This window comes from Malus domestica, chromosome 13, assembly GCF_042453785.1.
Source record: "Malus domestica chromosome 13, GDT2T_hap1".
NCBI lineage: Eukaryota > Viridiplantae > Streptophyta > Magnoliopsida > Rosales > Rosaceae > Malus > Malus domestica.
The window spans coordinates 7,393,649-7,417,399 of record NC_091673.1 but is presented as its reverse complement, the minus strand read 5'-3'; the positions used below and the strand labels follow the sequence as shown (position 1 = coordinate 7,417,399).

General features: G+C 36.8%; 3 protein-coding genes across 3 annotated transcripts; all 3 read left to right on the top strand.

The window, feature by feature from the left end:
- The first annotated feature begins 1,664 nt into the window (after nt 1–1,664).
- LOC103452071 (E3 ubiquitin-protein ligase AIRP2-like) lies at nt 1,665–3,864 on the top strand. Its single transcript, XM_070810662.1, has 5 exons — nt 1,665–2,098; nt 2,637–2,799; nt 2,910–2,976; nt 3,079–3,322; nt 3,444–3,864. Exons 1-5 carry the CDS (start codon nt 2,019–2,021, stop codon nt 3,658–3,660), a joined length of 771 nt encoding a protein of 256 aa, XP_070666763.1. The 5' UTR covers nt 1,665–2,018; the 3' UTR covers nt 3,661–3,864.
- Nucleotides 3,865–4,125: 261 nt separating this feature from the next.
- Nucleotides 4,126–12,897, top strand: LOC103452072 (trans-Golgi network-localized SYP41-interacting protein 1). The gene is made up of 8 exons (XM_008391553.4): nt 4,126–6,052; nt 6,145–6,351; nt 6,424–9,792; nt 10,190–11,048; nt 11,156–11,784; nt 12,058–12,205; nt 12,292–12,373; nt 12,610–12,897. The coding sequence occupies exons 1-8, from the start codon at nt 5,888–5,890 to the stop codon at nt 12,710–12,712; spliced, it is 5,562 nt and encodes a 1,853-aa protein (XP_008389775.2). The 5' UTR covers nt 4,126–5,887; the 3' UTR covers nt 12,713–12,897.
- Nucleotides 12,898–20,665: 7,768 nt separating this feature from the next.
- LOC103422889 (uncharacterized) lies at nt 20,666–21,849 on the top strand. The gene is made up of 4 exons (XM_070811240.1): nt 20,666–20,685; nt 20,793–20,865; nt 20,977–21,234; nt 21,745–21,849. Exons 1-4 carry the CDS (start codon nt 20,666–20,668, stop codon nt 21,847–21,849), a joined length of 456 nt encoding a protein of 151 aa, XP_070667341.1.
- The last annotated feature ends 1,902 nt before the right edge of the window (nt 21,850–23,751 follow it).

The following is a 23,751-nucleotide window of genomic DNA, read 5'->3' as shown; positions in this document are numbered from 1 at the left end:
TAAGTATTTAATTAATTTTCTTTTGACAGTGTATCGAGTCGTGTTCTCGGCACATTAAAAAATATTTCCTTCTAAAGAGATGTTCCACTTGGATTTTCCATAACTTCTTTTCTTTCTTTTTCCCTTCTTTTCTTTCTTTTTGTTTCTGTTAGACAAAAGGGTTTCACTTACCAAAAAATGAGAAAGAAAGAGTCATGGATCATTAAACCCATATGCCATAATAATTTGCTTTAAAATGAATATATTACAATAAGGGGAAAACCAATGCAATTATTTTATTATATTATGTTTCGTGTGAAGACTTAAACTAAAGTACACAATGACTATGTCATACAGTTTAGGACCAAATTTGCCGTATTCAAATTTAAGATATTCACATATATTTTACAAATGACTAAGAATATCAGTATATTGTACTAAACTCATTATATCGAATATAAGACATTTCCTTTACAAATAACAATTGCACTATAATATAAAACGACAAAACAACAATAATAATTTAAGTATAAAAAAACCCACAAGAATAAAATATGATTCGACCCCCTTTCTTTTTAGTTTTCTAATGATGGATAGTGGACCCTAATTCTAGAGATTAATTGACCAAGTTTTAAGGGATTTATTTGTATATATTCACAATAATACTTTAATAATGCAAAGTTTTATATTGCTTTTCCAAATGGGTTTCTCCACCAGATATGTTTCAGCACATGGATAAGCCTCCAAATGTGGACCCTTTGATCTAGTGGCATCAGATGATTGCAGATGAGATGAACCACTCCCACACACGCAAATAAAAACCCACCATAATAACACACACATAAATTTGCATACAAATATTTCTATACCAAAATTTTTCTAAAATTTCGAAAAGAGTTCGAACTAAATAAAGAGAGGAAACTACATTATTCTCGTCAATCTGGTTAAACTTAAAAATAAGGCTCAAAGTGGATATGATTTGTTAGTCCAGCATCACTCAGTACCCATTGTCTATTTAATTGGAATGGATATCATATTGAGTCATACATATATATGGTTCGTTTGAAAATGTTTTTAAAATGATTAAAAACACTTTTAATAAAAATGTTGGATTCTAAAAGCACTTGAAGTACTTTAAGCATCAGTCATGAGTTTTTTTTTGCAGAAAACACTTCAATTGTTTTTTCAAAATTCACTTGTATTATTACGGATTTATTCCAAAACTATTTTAACCAAAAACGCCTTTAGTCTTTTGAAAAATACTTTAAAAAAAACTCGTATATTTATACTATTTTTTTTGCAAAAAATGTAATTATATTGAGTTGGATACTAAAATGTTGCTCCTTGTGACGTATTTTGTAATATTCTATTGTTTGTCCAAGAAAAAAGGAAAGGGATCCTCTCCGGATCTGTTCATTTTAATAAAAAATCACATTTTTACACTAAAAAGTCAATCATGGTACTATTCACTTCACCATTTATTTCGTCATTATCATTAAAACTTAATTTTTAAATCATTTTCATTAGTTTTTCTTAAAAAATATGGTCTTCATACAATTTATTTTATTAAAAAAAAATTAGAGAGAAGGTTAGAAAAGGCACCTTGGCAATATTAAAAGGAGAAGCAAATATAATAATATATAAAGCAAAAGATTATGATAAGAAAGAACACATTAAATGAGGTGCAAAAGACGCATTTTTTCCTGAATACGTATTCCATTTCTGACCGTATAAACAAGGCCGAAAACAGTCGTTCTTAGCAGAGCCGCCCCCCATTGAGAAAAGGATAAAGAGAAAATAGGACCTCTGTGTCCCTCTCTCACTCTATCTGCTTTTTGTTTGTTTCTCTGTCTTTGGTGCTTGCTGGGTATTAATCTCTGCAGAAAATAGAGAAAACCCAACAAAAAAAAGTGAACTTTGTGGGTTATCTTTCTACTTGATAGTCTCTGAGGAAGAGAGAGAGAGAGAGAGAGGAGTTTTTGCTCTTTGTTCTTTTTTTTCTTTGCTAGAGAGAGAGAGAGGAGAGAGAGGAGAGAGAGATGGAGATGATATATTACCAGCCTTCTTACCAGGAGTCCTTGAGTGCTTTAGAGGCAGATATACAGCATGCAAATTCTCTGTAAGTTGCTTTGTTTCTCTGGAAATTCTTTGTTTTTGTTTCAATTTCTCTTTTTTTTTTTCTGCAGTGGGTGTGGATATCCTTTTTTTTCCCAAGTGGGTAGTTTTACTTTTATGTTTAATTGCAAATATCTATATTTAGGCCATCTGATCATCACTACCCGCATCATAATTTTTCTGTTTAGGCAAGAAAAACCAAAACCCATGATTGTTTGTATCAATTTAGGCAAGAAAAAGCAAAACCCTTCGTCAGTTTTTCCAATTTGGGATTTTTCTGGGGAGCAAAGTTGTTTATTTTTATTTTTATTTTTATTTTTTTGGTTTTGACTTTATCATGGTTGCTTATCAGATTGAAATGTAAAGTTTGCAACTTTTGACATATTATTAATTCTGATTTTGATTTGGGATTTTTCTGGGGTGCACAGTTGTTTATTTATTTTTGGGTTTTGACTTGATCATGGCTGAGTTATCAGATAGAATTGTAAAGTTTGAAACTTTTGACATGTTACCCGTTCTGAATTTGACTGGATTGTGTGCAGAGCTGCTGCAATTCCGAGAGGCAAAGGCGGTGCCCGGTTTCAGATGAAATTGGTTTACAATCAGTTGGCTCCCCTATTTATGTTTTTGTTGCAATGGATTGATTGCTCATGCACTTGCCTGCTCCCTAGATACCTAAATTTCTTCCACATACGTGTCTACAAGGTTTGGTTCTTTTCTTCCACTCTGCTCTATTGGTTGTTAATCGTTGCGGAAAAGGAATTAACTTTTGTCGCTCTACCTAATTTGGGCGTGTTGGTCTTTATTTGATACAGGTATACACAGACGGTAGGCCTAGTCTTTCAACTCATGGAAGGAAAGCTTCTATAAGGGACTTCTATTGTATGTCAATTGGCCTACTTTATGATCATTGGATGTCGTTTGGTTGTGATTCGCACAATTAGGTTGGTAACCAAGTTTGCTTTGTCAAAAACTGAATTGCAGCTGTCATCTTACCGTCTCTTCAGCGGCTTCACGGGGATTTGGGGGAGTTGGATGATGCTAAGGAAGGACATCCTAGGCTTCCTAGCATGGAAAGCTCTGGCAAGAAGATGATTAAGGGAGATGGTAGCCTTGTCAATGCTGAGGTGGAGAGGGAAGAGGAGTGTGGGATTTGTTTAGAGCCTTGCACCAAAGTGGTCTTGCCTAATTGCTGTCACGCAATGTGCATCAAATGCTACCGCAATTGGTAAGTACAAACCTTGAACTATATCCCTTATCCGTATGCCCCTTTTGATTCGCCCATTGCTGCTTGTTTCTCTAAACAGTCATTTGTTCATTGCACTTGCAATGCTTTGGTTTAATTACAGGAATAGAAAGTCGGAGTCTTGCCCATTTTGTCGTGGTAATATAAAGAGAGTTAATTCTCAAGACTTATGGGTGCTCACTTGCAACGATGATGTGGTTGACACCGAAACAGTTTCTAAAGAGGACTTGTTGCGTTTCTACCTCTATATCAACAGCCTGCCGAAAGATTACCCAGACGCCCTCTTCTTGGTGTATTACGAGTATTCTAATTTGTTCTAAGAAGCGGAGAATGGTGTACAGATACAAAAAAAGCCGTCCTGTCAAATGTAAATAGAATCCGGTAAGGAACTTCTATTGAATTTTTACAAAAAATAACAAGTTTCAAATGTTATGCATATCGAAAATTTAGAAGTCAGTGTAAGACTGCTGCATTACTGATGCCAAAGTCTGCATCTTGAGAATATATTTATGTTATGAGTTGAATCCGGTCGACAACTCTAGTTCTCTAGCCTCCCTACACTCGTCCTGCGAGTGCTCTAAGTATTCAAATTAGAGTGCGGACGGCTAAAAACGGAGTGTGAAAATCGCTATTCTTTTTCGTTTGCTTGCCGAAATACTTGACACATTTTAAAACATGAAGCATCATTAGGTTGTTGATGTAATCCCCTGGCTTATTTGTTAGCATTATATTATTACACCTTCTCTCAGCTGGCGTTGCAAATGCAGACCGTTTTGGCAGGTGACCTACCCTGTCTGCGGATGACAATATTTTAAGGTGTCCATTTCAATTAAAAGAAATGAATATGGTGGTCAAAGAAACATGTTTTGTAGACATTTATGTCCATCGTCGATCAACTTCCAATTTTCAAAGTCAGTGAAACTATTACGAAGAAATTATGATTTTAGTCGATTCAGCTTCTAGAAATTGTAATTAAGAAGAGATTGGTCGGCGAATAAGTCAAAGGATGAGAGATTCATTATCGTCTCATGCTGAGCCTAAGAACGTATCAAGCACAGCTCCAAGCCCTCAAGGGGGTTAGTAAGTCCACCCCATGCCAATTGCTTGCGCAACTGAATCCCCCAAAATCCGCCTCTCTTGGAGCCCTCTCAAACCCATCTTCGCTGCCTTGACGTTACATGGCCTTAGGCGTTGAGGCGGGCTATTCCTGCCCGACTCCTGTGGTCTTGGGCCGGCCTATGACCTGACTGATTGGGCCAAGGTGGAGAGACTCTTTTGGATTTTGAGGGATTGGATTGCCTAATTGCCCAATCAATCGGCATGGGATGGACTTGCTCTAAGTTCATGGATCGGCCGGGGAGTTGGTCCGATAGGTGGGTAGCAAACAAGGGAGTGGAAGAAAAATGAGTAGTAAAACCAACAATCGCACAATAAAAGACGCAGATCATGTTCTTTGCCTATATTTGCAAATGAATGAGGCTATGTGCTCTGTATATTTTTGCATTTATTCTCTATCCCTTTTAAAAATTGACAAATATGATCCTAAAACACGAATCCAATTACGAATATTGTAGTTCTCTTCACTCGATCTAACCGTCAAGTTAACTTATATTTGTTTTGGACGTGGCACTCCGTCTTTTTATTTTTTTTTGTCTAAATAGTAAATAGATCCAAAATGAATGACACGCGAATTGAAGGATGTCATATGGATAACAAACAACACTTTCCCTGAAGAAAAACTTTGAATTTTGAGGAATAAGAAATGGGTGAATAGATATTATGTAACATTCAAGCAAGCCAAAATAAACTCGCATGCGTAAAACAGTAATAGTTAACTTGATAGTTTGACGAAGAGAAATAATGTAACTCATTATTCGTAAGTTGTTTTTGTTAACATCGAAACGACATATACATGTAGTGTGTTGAACTTTTCTTTTTTTGACAAACGCTTGCATTAGTAAGTTAAATTGTTAAATGTTAGAGATAAGAAGATGGGTGGGAATCGAACCTATATCAGAATGCCTAAGCACTATTGCTTTCTGCCACTGCAGTAAATCATGATCTGCTACTATGTTGAATGTTACTGACATAGGTTACCGACCGTGGTAAATTGGTAAAAACAAAACAAAATTGAAGTCGAAAGCCTAGTAGTAGTTTCCGTAGTTTTGGTAAAAGTTTGGTAATTTACCAAACGTGTAGAGTAACGGTATCGGTAGCCATTGACTGCACTACGACGGAAACAAAATAAATTAAATTAAAAGAGAATAAAAATTGGAGGGAGACGCCAGAATAGGGTAACGTGGGAAAATTACAGTCAGCTCCGCAGTCTGCAGGATCGGAGAGACACCGCCCGCGGTGGTCTTTATTCATCAAAATCCAACCTTCTCAACTCTACCGGAATCCACAGGACAAATTTCTATGGTTTTGGTGTCAATTGGCGACAATTTCAGAGCTCTTGGATTGATTTCTAGGGATACAGGGATTAAATAATCCGGTTGGGTTGGGTTTCGGATCCGGGCCTTGTGGCGGAGGAGGAGGGATTGGTTTATGCGTGCCATTCCGATGTCTGAGAAACCTGGCTTGAAGCAGGTTCTGGAGGACTCGAAAGCTGAGGCGGAGGGAGATCAACAGATTCGAGGCAGTCCAATTGCGAATGGGTTGGCCAAGGATTCGAATGCAATTCGAGACGACGTCGCCGAGCCGGTGAATCAGGTAATCGGAGAATTCCGGAATTGCAATTTGCTGAACGGTGCCGGTTCATTTTGATCGGGTAGTAAAGCTTTGTTTATCGGTTTTAATTGCAGGAATTAGGGTCAGCGTGGCCGGTGGCGGAATCGGTGGCAGACGGTGATAACCAGGTGGCGGAAGATAAAGGCAAAGTGACGGAGGACTCGGGGAAAGAGGAGTTTGTGGATTGCTCGGAGGATTACGCAATGGATGAGTTGGACCGCCTGCGGCTTTTGCTGGATACTACTGTTGGCGAGAAGGAAAGTTTGGCACGCCAATTCGAGGTCGGTATTTCTTTTATGAGGCATTTTCGTGTTTTCGGTGTTGATTGTTGATTGTTGTTGTTTAAAATGTAGGAAGAAAGAGAGGCTTTTGCTAGAGAAATTGCCAGTCTTCGGTTTCAGCTGAATGCTCTTACTGATCAACAGCCATCGATTGGCGAAAGCGGTAATTTTTATCATGACAAAGAAAGTAGGGAAGATGATAAAGGTACGGATACCTGGTGGCGTGAGTTGATAACTGAATGCTCTGGACTTGTTAAAACGGCTTTGGAGAAACGGTTGCAGACTGAGGCCGCGGTGAGAGAACTTGATGGAGTTGTGTTTAAGAAGGATCAAGAGATTGAGGAACTCAATGCCAAGGTCAATGAGTTTTCGGTATTGAATGATGTTGTTGCAATTTTTTTGAATTCTGCTCAGAGGTCTGTGGAAATGTCATCTGAGGCTCAGATTGAGAAGGATACATACATTGAAGTTGTGACAAACAGGATGCTGGCTTCCCTTGGGGGAGTCGTTGATCAACAAGAAATGTTGGATGGTTCTGTCGGTGGAAAATTAGTACATGTTGAGCAAGGCACTTCTATGCTAATTGAGAAGTTCACCAGGATGCTTTCTGAAATTGAACAACTTAGACAGTGCTTGCCGGAAGCCAGGTCAGATCTTAATTCACAGGAACTAGGAGGGGTTTTTACTGCTGCCTGTGATGAGTTACTTGAGCTCAAAAGAAAGGAATCAGAGTTTGTCAAAAGATTGAGCCATCTAGAAGATGAAAATAGGAAAGTGATAGAAGAACTTGAAAATCAAAAAGGGATAGTTGAGGCGGTGAATGCTGATCTAGGACAAACAAAAATGGAACTGGAGCAGGAGAAGCATAGGTGCTCTAATACCAGAGAGAAGCTTGCTATGGCCGTGACAAAAGGGAAGGCATTGGTGCAGCAACGGGACTCATTGAAGCAGTCCATTGCTGAAAAAACGAGTGAGCTTGAGAAGTGTTTGATTGAATTGCAAGAGAAGTCAAGCGCAATTGAAGCTGCTGAGTTAACCAAGGAGGAATTGATTAGGAGCGAAAATTCGATTGCATCCTTGCAAGAAATAGTATCCCAGAAGAATGTAATCATTGAAAGTTTGGAGGAGATTATGTCTCAGACCGGTGTACCTGAAGAACTTCAATCTATGGATATTCTAGAGAAACTTCGATGGCTTTCGGATGAAAATGATAAACTCAAGGGAATTTCCCTTGAATTCAAAAACTTGAGAGATGCTATGCATGCAATTGATCTACCAGAAGTTATTTCATCTTCTGACTTAGAGTCTCAAGTAAATTGGCTTAGGGAATCGTTTTCTCAGGCCAAAGAGGAAGTGCTTATGTTGCGCGATGAAATTACTGCAACTAAGGAAGTGGCACGTAAAAATATCGACCACTTAACTGATTCACTTTCAGCTGAGTTGCAGGCAAAGGAATATCTCCAAGCAGAGCTGGACAATCGGACATCCGAATACCAAGAGATTGTCAAGAAAGAGCAACAGGTGTCTTTAGAGAAGGCTGATATGGCAAAAGAGGAAGTACTTGTGTTGTGTGATGAAATTACTGCAACCAAGGAAGTGGCGCGTAAAAATATTGAAGACTTAACTGCTTCACTTTCAGCTGAATTGCAGGCAAAGGAATATCTCCAAGCAGAGCTGGATAATCTGACATCTGAATACCAAGAGATTGTCAAGAAAGAGCAACAGGTGTCTTCAGAGAAGGCTGATATGGTCAGAATGTTACTCGATGTCTCAGGAGTTGTAGTGGACAATGAAGAGGTCTATCAACCTTCGTCAGACCCTGCCTTGCTTGTTGACAGATGCATTGGGAAGATAAAAGAAGAGAGTAATGCCTCATTTGATTCTCCAAAGGTTGATGCTGAGTTGTTTGAAACCATTCAAAGCCACCTGTATGTAAGGGATCAGAAATTGATGCTGTGTGAGACTTTACTGGAACAGGAGACACTGGTGAGGTCAGAGGTGAATAACCTGTCAAATGAGTTGCGGGCTGTATCTCAAAAACTTGCAGCATTGGAAGAGGAAAAAGGGACCCTGCAGAGAGATTTTGAACGATCAGAGGAGAAAAATACTGTGCTAAGGGAGAAGTTATCCATGGCAGTCAAGAAAGGTAAGGGACTGGTTCAAGACCGGGAAAACTTGAAACATCTTTTGGATGAAAAGAAATCAGAAATTGAGAAGTTACAGCTTGAGTTACAGCAGGAACAGTTGGCACTTGCTGAATGCAGGGACAAGATAAGTAGTTTGTCTGCTGATGTAGACCGCATCCCAAAGTTAGATGCTGATCTAATTGCTATGAAGGAACAACGGGATCAACTTGAACAGTTCTTAGTGGAGAGTAATAACATGTTACAGAGAGTAATTGAATGTATTGATGGCATTGCTCTTCCTGTCGATTCAATTTTTGAAGAGCCTGTGGGGAAGGTGAATTTCATTGCAGGATACATAAGTGAATGTCAGGATGCCAAGGAAAATGCAGAGCATGAGTTGAGTAAAGTAAAAGAGGAAGTCAATAATCTGGCTGGTAAGTTAGCAGAAGCTCACTCAACTTTAAAGTCTCTGGAAAATGAATTGTCGGTTGCAGAGAGTGATATTTCTCTACTTGCTGAACAAAAGAGGGAAATGGAATTGGGTAAGACCAATGTTGAAAAAGAGTTAGAGAAAGCAATTGAGGAAGCTATGTCTCAAGCTAGCAAGTACGATGAAGTTTGTGCATCCAAAAAGTCACTGGAAGAGGCGTTATCAATTGCAGAAAATAGTATATCTGTGCTTGTTAGTGAAAAAGAAGGAGCTTTAGTTGGTAGAGCTTCTGCAGAGACAGAGCTAGAGAAAGTGAAAGAGGAAGTTGATACTCAGACTAGCAAACTAACAGAGGCCAATAAGGCCATAAAGTTACTCAAAGATTCCCTATCACTGGTACAGACCAATGTTTCTTTGCTTACCGAACAAAACAATGAAGTTCACATTGGTAGGACCAATTTAGAGGTGGAACTAAAGAAACTGCAAGAGGAAGCTAGGATCCACGTTAACAAGCTAGCAGATGCCAAGGCAACCATAAAATCACTGGAAGATGCATTGCTGAAGGCTGAGAATGATATTTCTGTCCTTCAAGGTGAAAAGAAAAATGCTGAAGACGAAATATTGACACTTAATTCCAAGTTAAATACACAAGACGAAGAGTTGTCTGGAACTAATGGCAGCACAGAAAGCAGGTCCATAGAGCTAAGTAGCCACCTTCATAATCTTCACCTGCTAATGAAGGATGATACTCTGTTGGCCACTATGAAAAGATGTTTCGAGAAGAAATTTGAGAGCCTGAAAGATATGGACCTCATTCTTAGAAATATAAAGGACCATTGTGTTTTCATGAATTCAGAAGAGCTGAAAAGACATCAAGTGTTGGAGGTATATATGCTGTTCGATGAACAAAGTTTTCTACCTTGCTGTTCACTTTATTTTTTTTCTTTTGTGCATGCCATGCAGATGCTGGTGGACCAGAAGCCATCTTGCATTTAGAGCTTTCCTACTTCTTTTTATATTCTCTCTCTTGTTTTCAATTTCATACTTCTGCCTGTGAAGAATATGTTTGCTAATAGTTCTGAATACTTTTACATGCCAATAAAACATGATATTAGATTTTACGGCTCTGATAATATCAAATTCCTTTATGATTAGAATGTCATTGTGATGTGTTCCCAATGACCCCAAATATTTGTGAAAATTGCTCCTTTTCTGTATGTATGATGTATTCAAGAAGAGCTAGAATTTTGTTCTAATGAGCTCCTTTTATTACTTAATCCAGGAAGATTCATATGTGACAAAGTCTTTCTCAGATGGCATTGACACTATATCCAGTGTGGAAAAGGTTACTGGTGAGGCCAGTGTTGCAGATGCTGATATGTCTTCATGTTTGAAGCGGACTGTGGAAAGGTTCCAGATGCGAGAAGATGTTCTTGCAGAAATTTTTGAATGTTTATCTTCTTCTGTAGATGGGTTTATTGCAAATCTGTTGAGAAATCTACAGGCAGTAAGGGATGAAGTAATAGCTAGGTTCGAGAACATGGAGTCTGTCAAACAACAAGCAACTAATCTGGAAATATGTAAACAGGAACAGGGGAATACAATAGCCATATTAGAAAATGATCTTAAGTCTCTACTTTCTGCTTGTACCGCTGCTATCGGAGAACTTCAATTTGGAGTCGAGAACAATTTACTTGAACTGAGCTCTGTTCCTGAGCTTGAAAAATTGAAACATAATTTGCCCCGGGAAACAGTAATCAGTGGAGAGACCACAGAAGCAGATGAGCAAGGTCTACAGGACAGCAAATATGGAAAAACCGCAGAAATGTTGTACGTTTCTATTAGAAAAGTTAAAGCTTTGATTAAACAGTTTGAGAGAACAAGTAAAGTGGCAGCCTCTACAATTGAAGATCTGCAGTGTAAACTGACAGAAGCTAGGACGATTTCTAAGAAAGCCATTGAAGAAAGGGATCTAGGACAAAATAGGATTTCCAAGTTGGATGCTGATGTAGAAGCATTACAGAATTCGTGCAGTAAGCTGACACTTAGACTAGAGGATTATCAATCCCAAGAAGATAAGTTTAATGAAAAAGAGGTGGAAGTTTTATCACTGTGCAATGCTATGTCGATGAAAGAACAAGGTGAATATCTTTTCTTTTCTTTCGTATCCTCTTACTACTTTGCTGTTGTACAGTTGTAGTGACTGTCCGTGCTCTGATGACTTATTTGTTCACATTGCTTGTTTCAGAGGCTGAAGACTCACTCCTGTCAGCATCTGAAGTCAAAACTCTCTTTGACAAGATTGGCAGGATTGAAATCCCAGAGTCACATGGAGGAGACTTGGAGCCCCACAATTCAGCTCATGTGAAGAAGCTCTTTTACGTTATTGATAATATTACTGACCTTCAGCATCGGATAAACTTATTGTCTTATGAAAATGAAGAGCTGCAGTCAACTCTTGGGACTAGGAATCTCGAAATTGAACAATTGAAGGAGGAGGCTGAAAGTTATGATAGAGATAGACAAGATAGAGAGAAGATGAAAAATGAATTGTCTGTGCTTATATATAGTTTGGAAAAAATTATAGATATGTCAGGAGGTAGTGATTTAGTTGTAGACCAGAAATCTTCTGGTGTGACTGGACTTCTATCAGTATTGGAGAAGCAGGTTAGGGCTTTACAATTGGAGTCTGAAAGTTCAAAATCAAAAGCCCAGGAACTTGGTACTAAGTTGGGCGAGAGCCAAAGGGTTGTGGAGGGATTATCGACCAAGGTTAATTCACTTCAAGGGCGGGCTGCTCAGCCAGTGATTGTCCAGGAAAGGAGTATCTTTGAAGCACCTACTACTGGTTCAGAGATATCTGAAATTGAAGATGGGGTAAATGTTCATTTATATGACTCCTTGATAATTCCCGTCTTTCTGCGGTTATCATTTGATTCCTTTTGAACGTTTTGATATATGCTACAAGATATTCCAGTTAAGTTGAGGTGTTTTCCAGTAAATATAATATAAGCTTCTGTTGATGGTTGAGGTTTAGGCTCATTACGGTGCCTATTGTTAGTTGCATGCTGAGCAATATCAGTTGTGATTGTATGTATGGACTGATGAGACCTGTAAGATTTGAACTTAGTAAATAATTTTTTTTTTCAGGGATCACATGGAAAGAACGCAATATCTCCTGTCCAATCAGCGGCTCATGTGCGAACTATGAGGAAGGGTTCAACTGAACATCTCGCAATTGAAATTGGTTCTGAATCTACTCGTCTGGTCAACAATGAAGAAACTGATGAGGACAAAGGTTGGCACCTTACGATTTGTCTGTCATTTCAAACACTTTTTAAGGCCTGGTAAACTTATTTCTTTCATTTTCTCGTCCTTTTGCAGGTCATGTATTCAAATCTCTCAATGCATCTGGTCTCGTACCAAGACAAGGAAAGTTGATTGCAGATCGAATCGATGGAATTTGGTAAACTCTTGAGCTTAAACTCGTTATATAAAGAAGAGGGTCGGGTGGAAAACTATCAAAATCCCTTCTTCTTTTCACCTACTTTTTTTCGAAACCACATTACACGAAAACCTTAGTAGCTGCCTAACATCTTACTCCGCATATTTAATCGTTGTTTTGATCAATGCGGTCTGCCACTTTCCAATGGGGTCTTATTTAACTTGATTCTAATTTGCTTTTCTGATCTCTATACGCAGGGTATCTGGCGGTCGGGTTTTGATGAGTCGCCCGAAGGCAAGGCTCGGACTGATCGCCTACTCTCTCCTCTTGCATCTGTGGCTGCTAGGAACCATTTTGTAACCAAGTCTGATTGTTCCTCATTAGGGTGTGCAAGCAAATTGTATCATACACATTTTGTCATTTCTTTTACCTCATTCTTTTTCTTTCATATTTGTATATATGTCCCATCCCCAAATTCAAATTCTCTGCAATCACATTTTTAGGTTGCAGAAAATCAAAAATCCGATGGAAATTTTTCCACCTCACGTATTCGTTTTATTTCATCGTAGTTTTGGTATATCACAGATGAACCTCAAATCTGAGACAGTTCTCAACTTTCGGCATTTCTCATTAGACAGAAAAATTAATTTTCACACATTTTTGAGTCTTTCGGGAGGTGTTTTAACTGTTCGATAAATGACGATCTCAAGTCAACGAGGTTTCTCGATTTGCTAGGGTTCACAGAGGTTTTTTCATGTTTCGAGCCCGTGACTTTTTGGACAAAAAGGAGTAATCTTTGTATTACGTCAAGGCTCGTCTTTTGTTTTTGTTTAGAAAAAATTAAAATTTAGTTGTGGTTAAGGGTTCGAATCGTGGAAATAACTCTCTGGTGAAGAATGAATAAGACTATGTACTATAAACGATTATCTCAACCTTCGCAAAATATGAGCTTTGTCGGTTTAGAATCGTACTTTTAACTGTGGTTAGAGAGAAGATATATTATTGGTTTTTACGGTAAAATCTCCAGCGTCTCGTCCCTGGTGGTGCGGTGCCGGTTTTCTAACTTTGGTCAACTTTAGGATGACCCTTTTTTGTTGTCTTCAATGATCCACGTGGCAACAGAATTTTCTAAAACGAAAAATAAATAAAAAAAACTTTTTATATTAGTACCCCATACAATTGAATACATCCTACATTAAAATTTAATATTAATGACTTATTTACTCTATTATGTAATAACAATTTTGACCTTATTAGGTTTAAAAAATAATAAAAAATTTATAAATACATCCAAAATCACTTTTAACATATTATTTATTTACTTCAACTATAAAAAATCCCTTCCACCCTCCATTGTTGAACAAAACCCTAAGCAATGAAACTAAAAACATGTTGATTGAGAAAAATTATTTTTGACGAATGAAACACGAAATCGGTGTTTCAAAAGCTTTGAAATCAGTATTATTGTTATTAAAAAACGTTCAAATGAACCTAAACATTTTTTCAAATAATTCAATTTGAAATCATTTGGCAAACTAACGTTCAGATAGTTTGAAATCATTCGGCAAATTTAAAAATGAGTGTTATAAGATTTGAGAAATGTAGGGTATATAAAAAATGTGGGATGTATGTAGAAAATGTAAGGTGTATATTAATAATATGGGGTGTGAGGGTATTATGAGGAAGGAAGTAGGGTGTATTAAAATAATTTTTAATAGTAAATGTGGGGTGTATTAAGTATGTGAGGTTTATTCAACAATTTGTGGGATACTAATATAATAAGCCATAAAAAATTAACAAAGAAAAATGTAAAACGCAAAGCTTTGCATGTTCTGGTAGTCGTTGGTTGTTCAATCTTGGGACTTCAAGCTCCGGTCACTCCATTGCTTCTCTTGCTGTAAAGCGCCGGGACTTCATCAGAATTTTACTCCATCATTTTACTGCAGAGGTTCGTAACGTTCGTTTAATCTACTCTTTCCATTTTTTAACAGGAACCCAGTTTTGGATTGGACTCTGGCCTGAAATTGGCCAATGGGTTCGCTCTCTCTGAACTCATTGAGTTGGGGAAGCTCTATCTTCATTGGTTAGTCCTCTGCTTTAAAGTTCGTTTAGATGTGCTTTTAAAATGACTGAAACCATTTTTGGTGAAAATGTTTATGGAACCAATTATTAGTAAAAATGCAAGTAAATTCTAGAAAAGCACTTAAATATTTCCTGGAAGAAGCACATAACTAGTGCTTATTGCAGAAAATACTTTAAATGCTTTTGGAACAAAAAAAAAACATTTTCTCTAAAAGCACTTCCAATCATTTTAAAAGCAGATTCAAATGAGTCCTTAATTTATTTCTTTCTCTGGAGAAATTTTTATGGACATCGAGAACACAAGTCACATGTCCTATAATTTCAGTAGAATTGTAACGCCACGTGGCCGTGTTTTTAGTATACCAAATGTTGGATTTATCCAATATAAATCAACCTTTAAATGGTCTACTATATGTAATAGGAATGTAATATTGGAGAATAATGTTATTTGTGATTTGATCTCTTAAAGATATCAATCCTATATAAGGTGTCTTATATTGGAAATAGGATTGATGGAATCCTTAATTGAATATGATTATGATACTTGACTTGGAGGCTAATAAAGTAAGTTTAGGTTTCCTTTATGGATGGAAATCCTAGCTTTTAGCCTATATAAAACACCGGTCCCTATAAGCCCTAGAACACACAGCATAATGCTTCCCATAGAGTAGTTGTATTCGGCTAGGAACTTATAGAAGATCTTGGTGTTGCCATGCCCACTTCCTTTCGTGTTCGACTTCCATGGCTACCGTTGGAATCAGGTTAGTAACTCATTCGTTTGTGTTTTAATTGTATAACCTAATAAGGCTAACAGTTGGTATCAGAGCCATTGGTTATATGATTAAAACCTATTAGGGTTTAGGTTGGACTATATAATATTTTTATGAGCTGCGTTTTTAATCCATGTTATGATTGCATATACTTGGCAACACCACCATGTTGTTTCAATCGGTACAATTGATGATTGTTAATAGGTTATATAACCATTCGGTTTTAGTCAAGAATTTTAATAATTTTATGGCACGAATGCAAATCGTGGTATCAATTCTTATATATAAATCATGGTATCATAACTATTTTACAATGGAAACCATGGGAGATTTTTCTATTTCAAATATAATTTAAAGTGATTCCCTTTGACCAGCCATATTAAGCATTGAAAATAGCTTGCGTTAGAAACACATGAAATCACAAGTATAAAACCACGAACCAGGCACTGAGAAGAATAATAGTTTCGTTCTATTTCAATTTTCATGCTAATGTTTTGGTTGGAATGATTTACCATGTGCCACTGATGATCTCAATTTTTGTAAGCATGCCATATTTGTTCTGACCTTACTGAAGAGGCCCCTCCAATTAGCAAGAACGAAGTCATCCACCATAGCAAAACGGTTTGTATCATTGACTTTGATTTCCATGATGGTTTATGATATTTTGGCTGATATATATTTGGGTTGATCCCTAAAAGCTTAAATTGGTAATAAGATAAATATGTACTTGCATGAGTGATGTGCTAAGTATTGTAGAGCATGTACATACATTGAATACCATGTTTCAGTTAAGTATGTCATGAATATGGATCCAATTATTTTATGTTTGGCAACTGTATAAAAATAGGCACATGATTTATGTGTTTGACTAAGAATTGACATTATCAATTTTTAATCTGGTATATGTTAATATACTTCTTTTCGATCAGGAAGAGCAATGATAAATTTAAGGTTTTGCAATTTATTTGAATTATTACTCCAGTAAATTAAGGTACCGTTATGATATAATTTGGTTGCCATAAATTTCTATTACACATTCACTGATTTGTTCTCTACAAAATGGCTTGAGGTGATACTCCAATTTAACAAGAAATAATTGCATAAGTGTCGGCAATTGGGATATGCAAACATGCCAAGAAGTATGTAAAAGTCAAATCTATCTTGTTTGTTCGCGGCTAATTTTTGTTAGTGCCACATAAGAGCGAGCTTGCTGGAATCAAAAGCTCCAGCCGCAAGTTTAAGGGGGTTTTACTGCCACACGCGAGAACACCTGTGTGAGGTGCGTCCTGGGTGGACAGGCAACAAGGGGACACTAACCACCCTTCGAATGCCTCACGGATTATTGCAGGTTCTGTTTTCCTTTTTGCATTACATGATTATGTGTAGGAAATATATATAGACTGAATTAAATAGCCATGTCATTGGTTGCTGTCGGAAATATCTAATATGGATTCAATTTTAAGTATGCAAGCATGGAGCAAAATTGACATATGGCGTGTTTTATTAAAGGGATTGGGTTGTCCTATATTGCTTTAAGCTTGAGATGATCTTATGTAAAGGCACAAATGTGTTGATTAGTAATGCAGTATGCTAGTACTTAAGTATGATTGGAGATTTAATTCAAGTACTGTTTATAATGATATTAACTCCATAAGAAATTTGCTTGACTAATCAAATTAGTTTTGTCTATAATTTTGCTTTCCTATCTCAGTATAGTCATTCAATTGTACGTGACTAGTTAACTATGAAATTGATGCATAACTTGTGGATTGACTGAGAGTGACAGAAAGCATTCGGTGGCAAGAACAAGTACAGTATACAGATGAATGAGGTTTGCAGTAATTATGTGACACTTCTCATTTGTATTCTATTTATTCTTATATGAGAATTATGGTGGTCATGTGATTATATATGTTTATAAAGAAGTAGTGAACATATGAAGGCATGAGGTATGTATTTCATTCAAAGTATGTGGCTTAACTAATAAGCATGAATTTTCAAACATGTATTATTGTTTGTGGTTTTTCCTATTCCTAAAGAATTTAAACAGTACTTTGATTAGTAATTTTTATGTGTCATAAGGGGAGAAGAAAAGAAACTTATACAAGCCTAATGTATGGCATGTATTGGAGATGTTTCTTTTGAAAGAAAAGAATTTTGGTAGTTCCTTTGTTTAATTTGGTATTTACAAGGCTAATGCACGCTTTTGATGCTAATGATTTAGGAGCCTTGTACTACGGAAAGAAATGTACAAAAGAAAAGGAACCCGTTTGACTTAAGAAAACATTTGAGCAATTTAGTTTTTAAATTAAAGGAATGTATTGTTCTTTTGCATTACATAAAGTATTTCTATTTCAAGCAATTGACTCCGTAATGATAAGTATTGACATTCTTGTGGTGGAATAAAACTTGTTCTATATGTGATTAATCTTTTTCAAGTATGCTGTCAGGTTTCTTGAGATTAATTTAATGTCAAAGGGAGTTATGAAGGAATTAGTGCCATTTGTTGGCAAGACTCGAAGCTCGAATCAGGTTATCATAATTTTGTCACTTACAGTTAATTAATCCATGTGACTTCTTGTATTGTTTCAGGGCGGAGTTGACCAATGCCTTTTCAACTAAAGGAAGCCGCAACGGCTCAGTTGATGATGAGACTGTATTTTTGAGTTACTTCGGTCAACTTTGCATCTTAATTAGAATAAAAGGGATAATCTTCTTGCCTACAGGTGTGGATTACTTCTTTTAGTTTAATTAAGATGGCATAGTATGGGTTTTATTTCACAGAAGTTGTGAAAACCTTCATCTTGCCTACAGGTGTTGAAGTTTTTCATGAAGGAACTTTTGTGACATAAAATCTAGTACTAGAAACTAGTTAATTTTCTTGCCTACAGGTGTAAATTAATTTAGTTTCATGAAGTTTATTGGGATAAAGTTTCATGCCATTAGTGACAAATATTTCCACAATGAGCCCCATAAAAGGTTTTGGTTTGAAGGCATGGAAATCGGTTGCATCATGATGTATTTTGTATCTCTTTATGAGACTTGTTGATGCAAAGTGTTGGATCCATGAAGGTTAATCAATGATTGCTAAGGTACGCATTGTTTAAGTCTTATGCTTGTAAATCTTTTCAATTTGAATTATGATGTCGGTTTAGAGGATGAAATTTGACTACTAAAGTTTCCTTTGGACATCGAAATTGAAATGATATGAAATTGAATTTGTTATGGATATATAAATTCATGATAGATGCACATAATTGTTTCTGGCAGATTGCGTGTCTTGATTTAAATCGGGTGAATGACATGTCTAATGATCACCAAATGACCTGAATTTTGGATATGTTCAACATATAAATGTCTACTATGTGTCTGAAAATTTTCGTAATTTTCTGCCATGTATGTTAATTATGGTGAATTTACTAGTAACCCATGCTCGTATAGACAGTTTTTACTGGCAGATTGTGATGTTTTTTGAGACGTGACTTTAGACTACTATTTTGACCCAAAATGGCTCTGTATTTCTATTTTATGAAGATTAGTATGTCTATTTTGATCAATATAAATTTGGTAGCAATCAAGCTTGTAAATTAATTATGATAAATTCTAAAGTAAGTGTAACTCATTGCTGAAATTCTGTTTGACAACTTTATGTTGGTTGAGATGTCTATTTTATTATGTCTAAAATATAGAGAATTTTTTTTAGGTACATCTTTGAAAGAGTGTTTGCCCAAGTGGGAGAATTAGTGAACGAAAATTGGGCTTCACACTCATTAACTTATTTGCAAGTATAAACTCTGAAAACTTAGTGGGAGTTATTCTAAAATTGTGAGCATTAAGTGGCCTTGCATGAATCTATTAAAGCGTTATTCTATCTTCCATGAATTTGTGTTACTTGAATGTCTATAATATGTTTAAGTTGCATGAATGTATACTTGGTATATGCGTGCATTTTTCTATTACTGCCAATCATTTGGATTTCTCGGTTGATCATTTGTTTTGGGGCTCATAAGGACTTAGCATAAATGTGGACTTATTAATACATATAAGATGGTTGTTGGATACATGTTTTGTGTAACAGCAGTGAATGCTTTCAAGCTTAGTTGTACCTTTCATTAAGGTAATATGCATTCATTGACTAAGTAAGGCTACTCCCAAAGGCATATTTTCAAAAGTATGATTTAAGTATTGATTTGCAAATTAAGTAATAATGTTGCAGATCAGTGGGAGTTTGAGTTTCGGGTTAGTAATGCCTTACATTTGCAAATGACCTATAAAGTATGTATAGAATCCATGTATTCATTTTAATCTCCAGTTGGATTTATTAAGTCACATTTTTCGTGTACTAGTCAATCATCTGATAAAATATCAGTTATCAAGTTGTTATCAAATTGCATATTAAATGGCATGGCATGGTTTGTGCACTGGCTCAGTTGTGAGGATTTCCATCTTGCCCACAGGTGTTGGAAATCACTATGAAAGTAACTGGTATGGTGCATAGATTAGTGTCAAAAACATATTAATTCATCTTGCTCACAAGTGTTGAATTAATTTTGTTTTATGAAGTTTTGGGATATTTTACTTGGACATGTGCCTATTTGGTATTTTCAGTTGTGTCCGTTGGTTACAAACATTGTTTGTATTGTTATCGGTCTAATGAAACTGATGCATGATTGTTTTGGAGATGTATTCACACCTGCAGGTTATGGTGGTTTCATTAGATGAAGGATATCTGCATTGGCAGATTTAAGGCTTCGAAGAAGCATAAAGTGTAACTTGTGAGTTACAATAAGGTGGACCTGAGATGATATAAAGTAAGACATTTTGGTTAATTTAAAGTTTAATTTTAAAGTTTCATCTCTTGATCATAATTTGTGTTTCATGTGAATGAGGATCTTAGCATGTGTGATTATGAAGGTTCTGGGTTGTGTCAACCCTACAACCTTGTTAGTTCCATGTTAAGAAATGCATTTGACAGAAATTGCATTAAGGACGAGATGTAATCACTGTTACATGGCCACTAAAGTGACATTAGTCTCCAATCTCAAGTATAAACGTGAATATTACATTTTGTAGACCAAGTGGGAGAATGTTGGATTTATCCAATATAAATCAACCTTTAAATGGTCTACTATATGTAATAGGAATGTAATATTGGAGAATAATGTTATTTGTGATTTGATCTCTTAAAGATATCAATCCTATATAAGGTGTCTTATATTGGAAATAGGATTGATGGAATCCTTAATTGAATATGATTATGATACTTGACTTGGAGGCTAATAAAGTAAGTTTAGGTTTCCTTTATGGATGGAAATCCTAGCTTTTAGCCTATATAAAACACCGGTCCCTATAAGCCCTAGAACACACAGCATAATGCTTCCCATAGAGTAGTTGTATTCGGCTAGGAACTTATAGAAGATCTTGGTGTTGCCATGCCCACTTCCTTTCGTGTTCGACTTCCATGGCTACCGTTGGAATCAGGTTAGTCACTCATTCGTTTGTGTTTTAATTGTATAACCTAATAAGGCTAACACCAAAAGCTTGGCTTTCTGTGTTGGAGTTTATGACTATGCTTCTTGCTTTGGTAGTATAAAGTTTGAACCTTTTTGGTCAGGTGAGAAGTTTGATGTGCACAAAGTTTTGCCTCCCGATTTATGTAGTGTGAGAATTTCATATATATATTTACTATATTTGGTCTATAATCTTTGCAAAAGAAAAAAAAAGGGTTTGATATTTTAATGTGAAATCAAGTGTGTGTTTCTGTCTTGGCAGAGAGTTGCAATTAGCCCGAGAGCTTTTGCAAGTCGGAATTCGGTGAAGAAATTGAGAAGGGATGGACAGGCACGAAAGAGGGTAGCGGATAAGAGCATTGCTTCTGAAGATGATAGTGTTAAAAATGACAAGAAAGTGGAATCTTCTGATAATTTAGCTGCAGAGGAATTCCTTGTATTTCCTTCTAGAGGTGCTGTGCTTCGGGCTTGCACTGTTACATCCGGGTTGATAGCGGCTTTGGGTATAATTATTCGACAGGTAAGATTTCCTTAGTGTGTTCCTGAATCGATGCCTTCTATGAATTTTTCGATTCACGCAGTAGCTTTTATATATACATACATTGATGGAATGTTTAAAAGCAGAGAACAGAATCATACGCTTGTCTGTTGTAGACCAGGATATAGATTTTGGACCTTGTCGAACATACATGTTGCACTGAAATTTCTTAAACTTCATGCTGTGACACAATTGTACCGTTTCTGATTATTTTATGTGCTAAAGTTCATATTGTGTGAGAAAATCAATATGTTTACCCACGAATGTCGACTGGTCATGACCATACACATCTTCCATCAGAACCTGAATTAAAAATTAGAAGTTAAAACCTTTTCACCAAGCCCCGAGTCTAGTTAAAAGTTAAGAAATTCTACTCTTAGAGAATAATGTTACTTTCAGGTTTTGTAAAAGGAACAAAAATATGGTTGGAGCTTTGCTTAACTTGGTAAGTAATCTGCATTTTAAATTCTATTTCTTATCTGCAACTTGCAGGCATCTCATGTTGCATCAGTTGAAGGATTGCCAGTCCTTGACTGCTCTTTGGAAGTATCATGTATGAACATTCACATACTATCTCGATGCAAGAATTCGTCGTGAAAATTGTATTCTTATTCTCTTTCATGGAAGCAACACGTGAATCCTTGGCAAAGACAGTCTATAAGCAGTTACCGAAGCAAGATTTGTCGAGAGTGGGTTGTTTCAGTCCCAGATCTTACAGTACAATACTTTTTATTGCCTTCTTCTTTGTTTTCTTTTATGTTTCGTATTTTTATGTCTTTTTCTGGATTTAGTTGCTTCATTAGTTTCAAGAGCATAACTCGTTTCTCCCATCGCATCCAGTTGATTTTGAGGTGTGGCATCTTTAGTTGATTTCGGGACTGGTCATTCTGATATCACTTAGCCGATATCTATTATTGAAGACATGGCCGGATTTCGCAGAGTCCAGCAAGGTATCTACTTTCTGTTCTATCTGTATATCTGCAAGGACTCGGAAGAGTTTACCACAAACAATTTGTAGTCAATAGTTGTCTCTGTCAATATAGTAATTCAGTCCCATATTGCTGCTTGAAGACATCCATTTTTATTGATTTTGTTGTCCATAGTTTATTCCGCATCTCTGACACAATCCGTTTCCTGTAACTTAGGCCATTACATAATCGTTGCATTTTTGCCCGGTGTCAGCGAGGTTAGCTAATACTTATAACCAGATTGTAGTATTGTTCAATTCTTCTCTGCTCAGCTAATTTTGCGTCAATTCATCGTGCATTGGATGGACAGGAACTTCTTTTTCGGGGTGCCTTGCTACCACTTTTTGGATCCAATTGGAGGAGCGCCTTGATAGTCGCCATCATTTTTGGTGTTCTACACCTGGGCAGTGGCCGAAAGTATTCCTTCGCTGTCTGGTACTTATCCTCTTGTCTCTAACACTTCAAAAATACTTCATTCATGCCATTGTCAGACAGTCTTTCTTTTTTGTGATTTCATGTTTCGCGTATATTTATGCCGATGAATTCTCATGAAAATGCTTTCAAGCTTAGTTATGATTTTGTGGTAAAACGTGTTTCAGGGCAACTTTTGTGGGTCTTGTGTATGGTTATGCAACCATCGTCTCCTCTAGCCTTATCGTGCCAATGGCATCTCATGCAGTCAACAATTTTGTTGGAGGGATGTTATGGCGTTACCGATCAGATTCATCACGGAAGATATGAGAAGACTGCCACTGTCACACTTACCAGAAAATGTACATGATTTGTCTTGTAACTTGAGGAGTGTATAACTACTGAGGCACTATTAGTAAAACGTATTACTTCCATTAACCACGCGATATTTGGGTTTACTACTGTCTGACAGTGTATTCAACTAATATAATTGTAGAGAACTATGTAGACATCGAAATTTCGTAAATAAATGTTGACCGATAAATCAAAGTGTCAACGCTCATGTATTACATAAATTTTACACGTAGCGTGTGACTCAACGAAAATTGAAATGAGTTGGAAAAGTCATCAAATAGGACACGTGTCAACGCCTGGCAGAAACGACTTATTTCATCTGGAATATTATATTCAAAATTAGGCCTTGGAAAATTCTATAAATACAAGCCCATTTCATTCATTTTGAGGGGACCAATTCACATTACACCTTAAAGCTCGGAAGCTCTGAAGCTCTGAAACTCCGAAGCTTTCAAGCATCCAGGTTTCCGAAGAATCAAGAAAGCCTTCTTCGTTCTTCGTTCATCGTTCTTCCAAGATCAAGCCCCGACGGCCCTTGGATCAACAATCATCCACCTTCAAGCCCAAGCCTCAACAGCCCCTTGGAGAAAGTGTTCATCGTTCATCAACTGTTCATCCTCAAGGATCAAGCCCCAACGGCCCCTTTGGATTGACAACATCAACGAATCCGCTCATCTCTGTTCATCAAGTCCAAGCCTCGACGGCCCTTGAAGAAAGCGTTCATCGTTCATCACCGTTCTTCGAGATCAAGCCCAAAAGCCCTCGA

Excerpts from the sequence above, each read along its gene's own strand:
- LOC103452071 (XM_070810662.1), top strand. The coding sequence starts at position 2,019 with ATGGAGATGATATATTACCAGCCTTCTTACCAGGAGTCCTTGAGTGCT. Across the intron at positions 2,099-2,636 it reads ATACAGCATGCAAATTCTCT|AGCTGCTGCAATTCCGAGAG; the intron begins GTAAGTTGCTTT and ends GATTGTGTGCAG. Across the intron at positions 2,800-2,909 it reads TCCACATACGTGTCTACAAG|GTATACACAGACGGTAGGCC; the intron begins GTTTGGTTCTTT and ends TATTTGATACAG.
- LOC103422889 (XM_070811240.1), top strand. The coding sequence starts at position 20,666 with ATGGCTACCGTTGGAATCAG. Across the intron at positions 20,686-20,792 it reads ATGGCTACCGTTGGAATCAG|TATAAAGTTTGAACCTTTTT; the intron begins GTTAGTCACTCA and ends TTGCTTTGGTAG. Across the intron at positions 20,866-20,976 it reads TGCCTCCCGATTTATGTAGT|AGAGTTGCAATTAGCCCGAG; the intron begins GTGAGAATTTCA and ends CTGTCTTGGCAG.
- LOC103452072 (XM_008391553.4), top strand. The coding sequence starts at position 5,888 with ATGCGTGCCATTCCGATGTCTGAGAAACCTGGCTTGAAGCAGGTTCTG. Across the intron at positions 11,785-12,057 it reads TATCTGAAATTGAAGATGGG|GGATCACATGGAAAGAACGC; the intron begins GTAAATGTTCAT and ends TTTTTTTTTCAG. Across the intron at positions 12,374-12,609 it reads GATCGAATCGATGGAATTTG|GGTATCTGGCGGTCGGGTTT; the intron begins GTAAACTCTTGA and ends CTCTATACGCAG.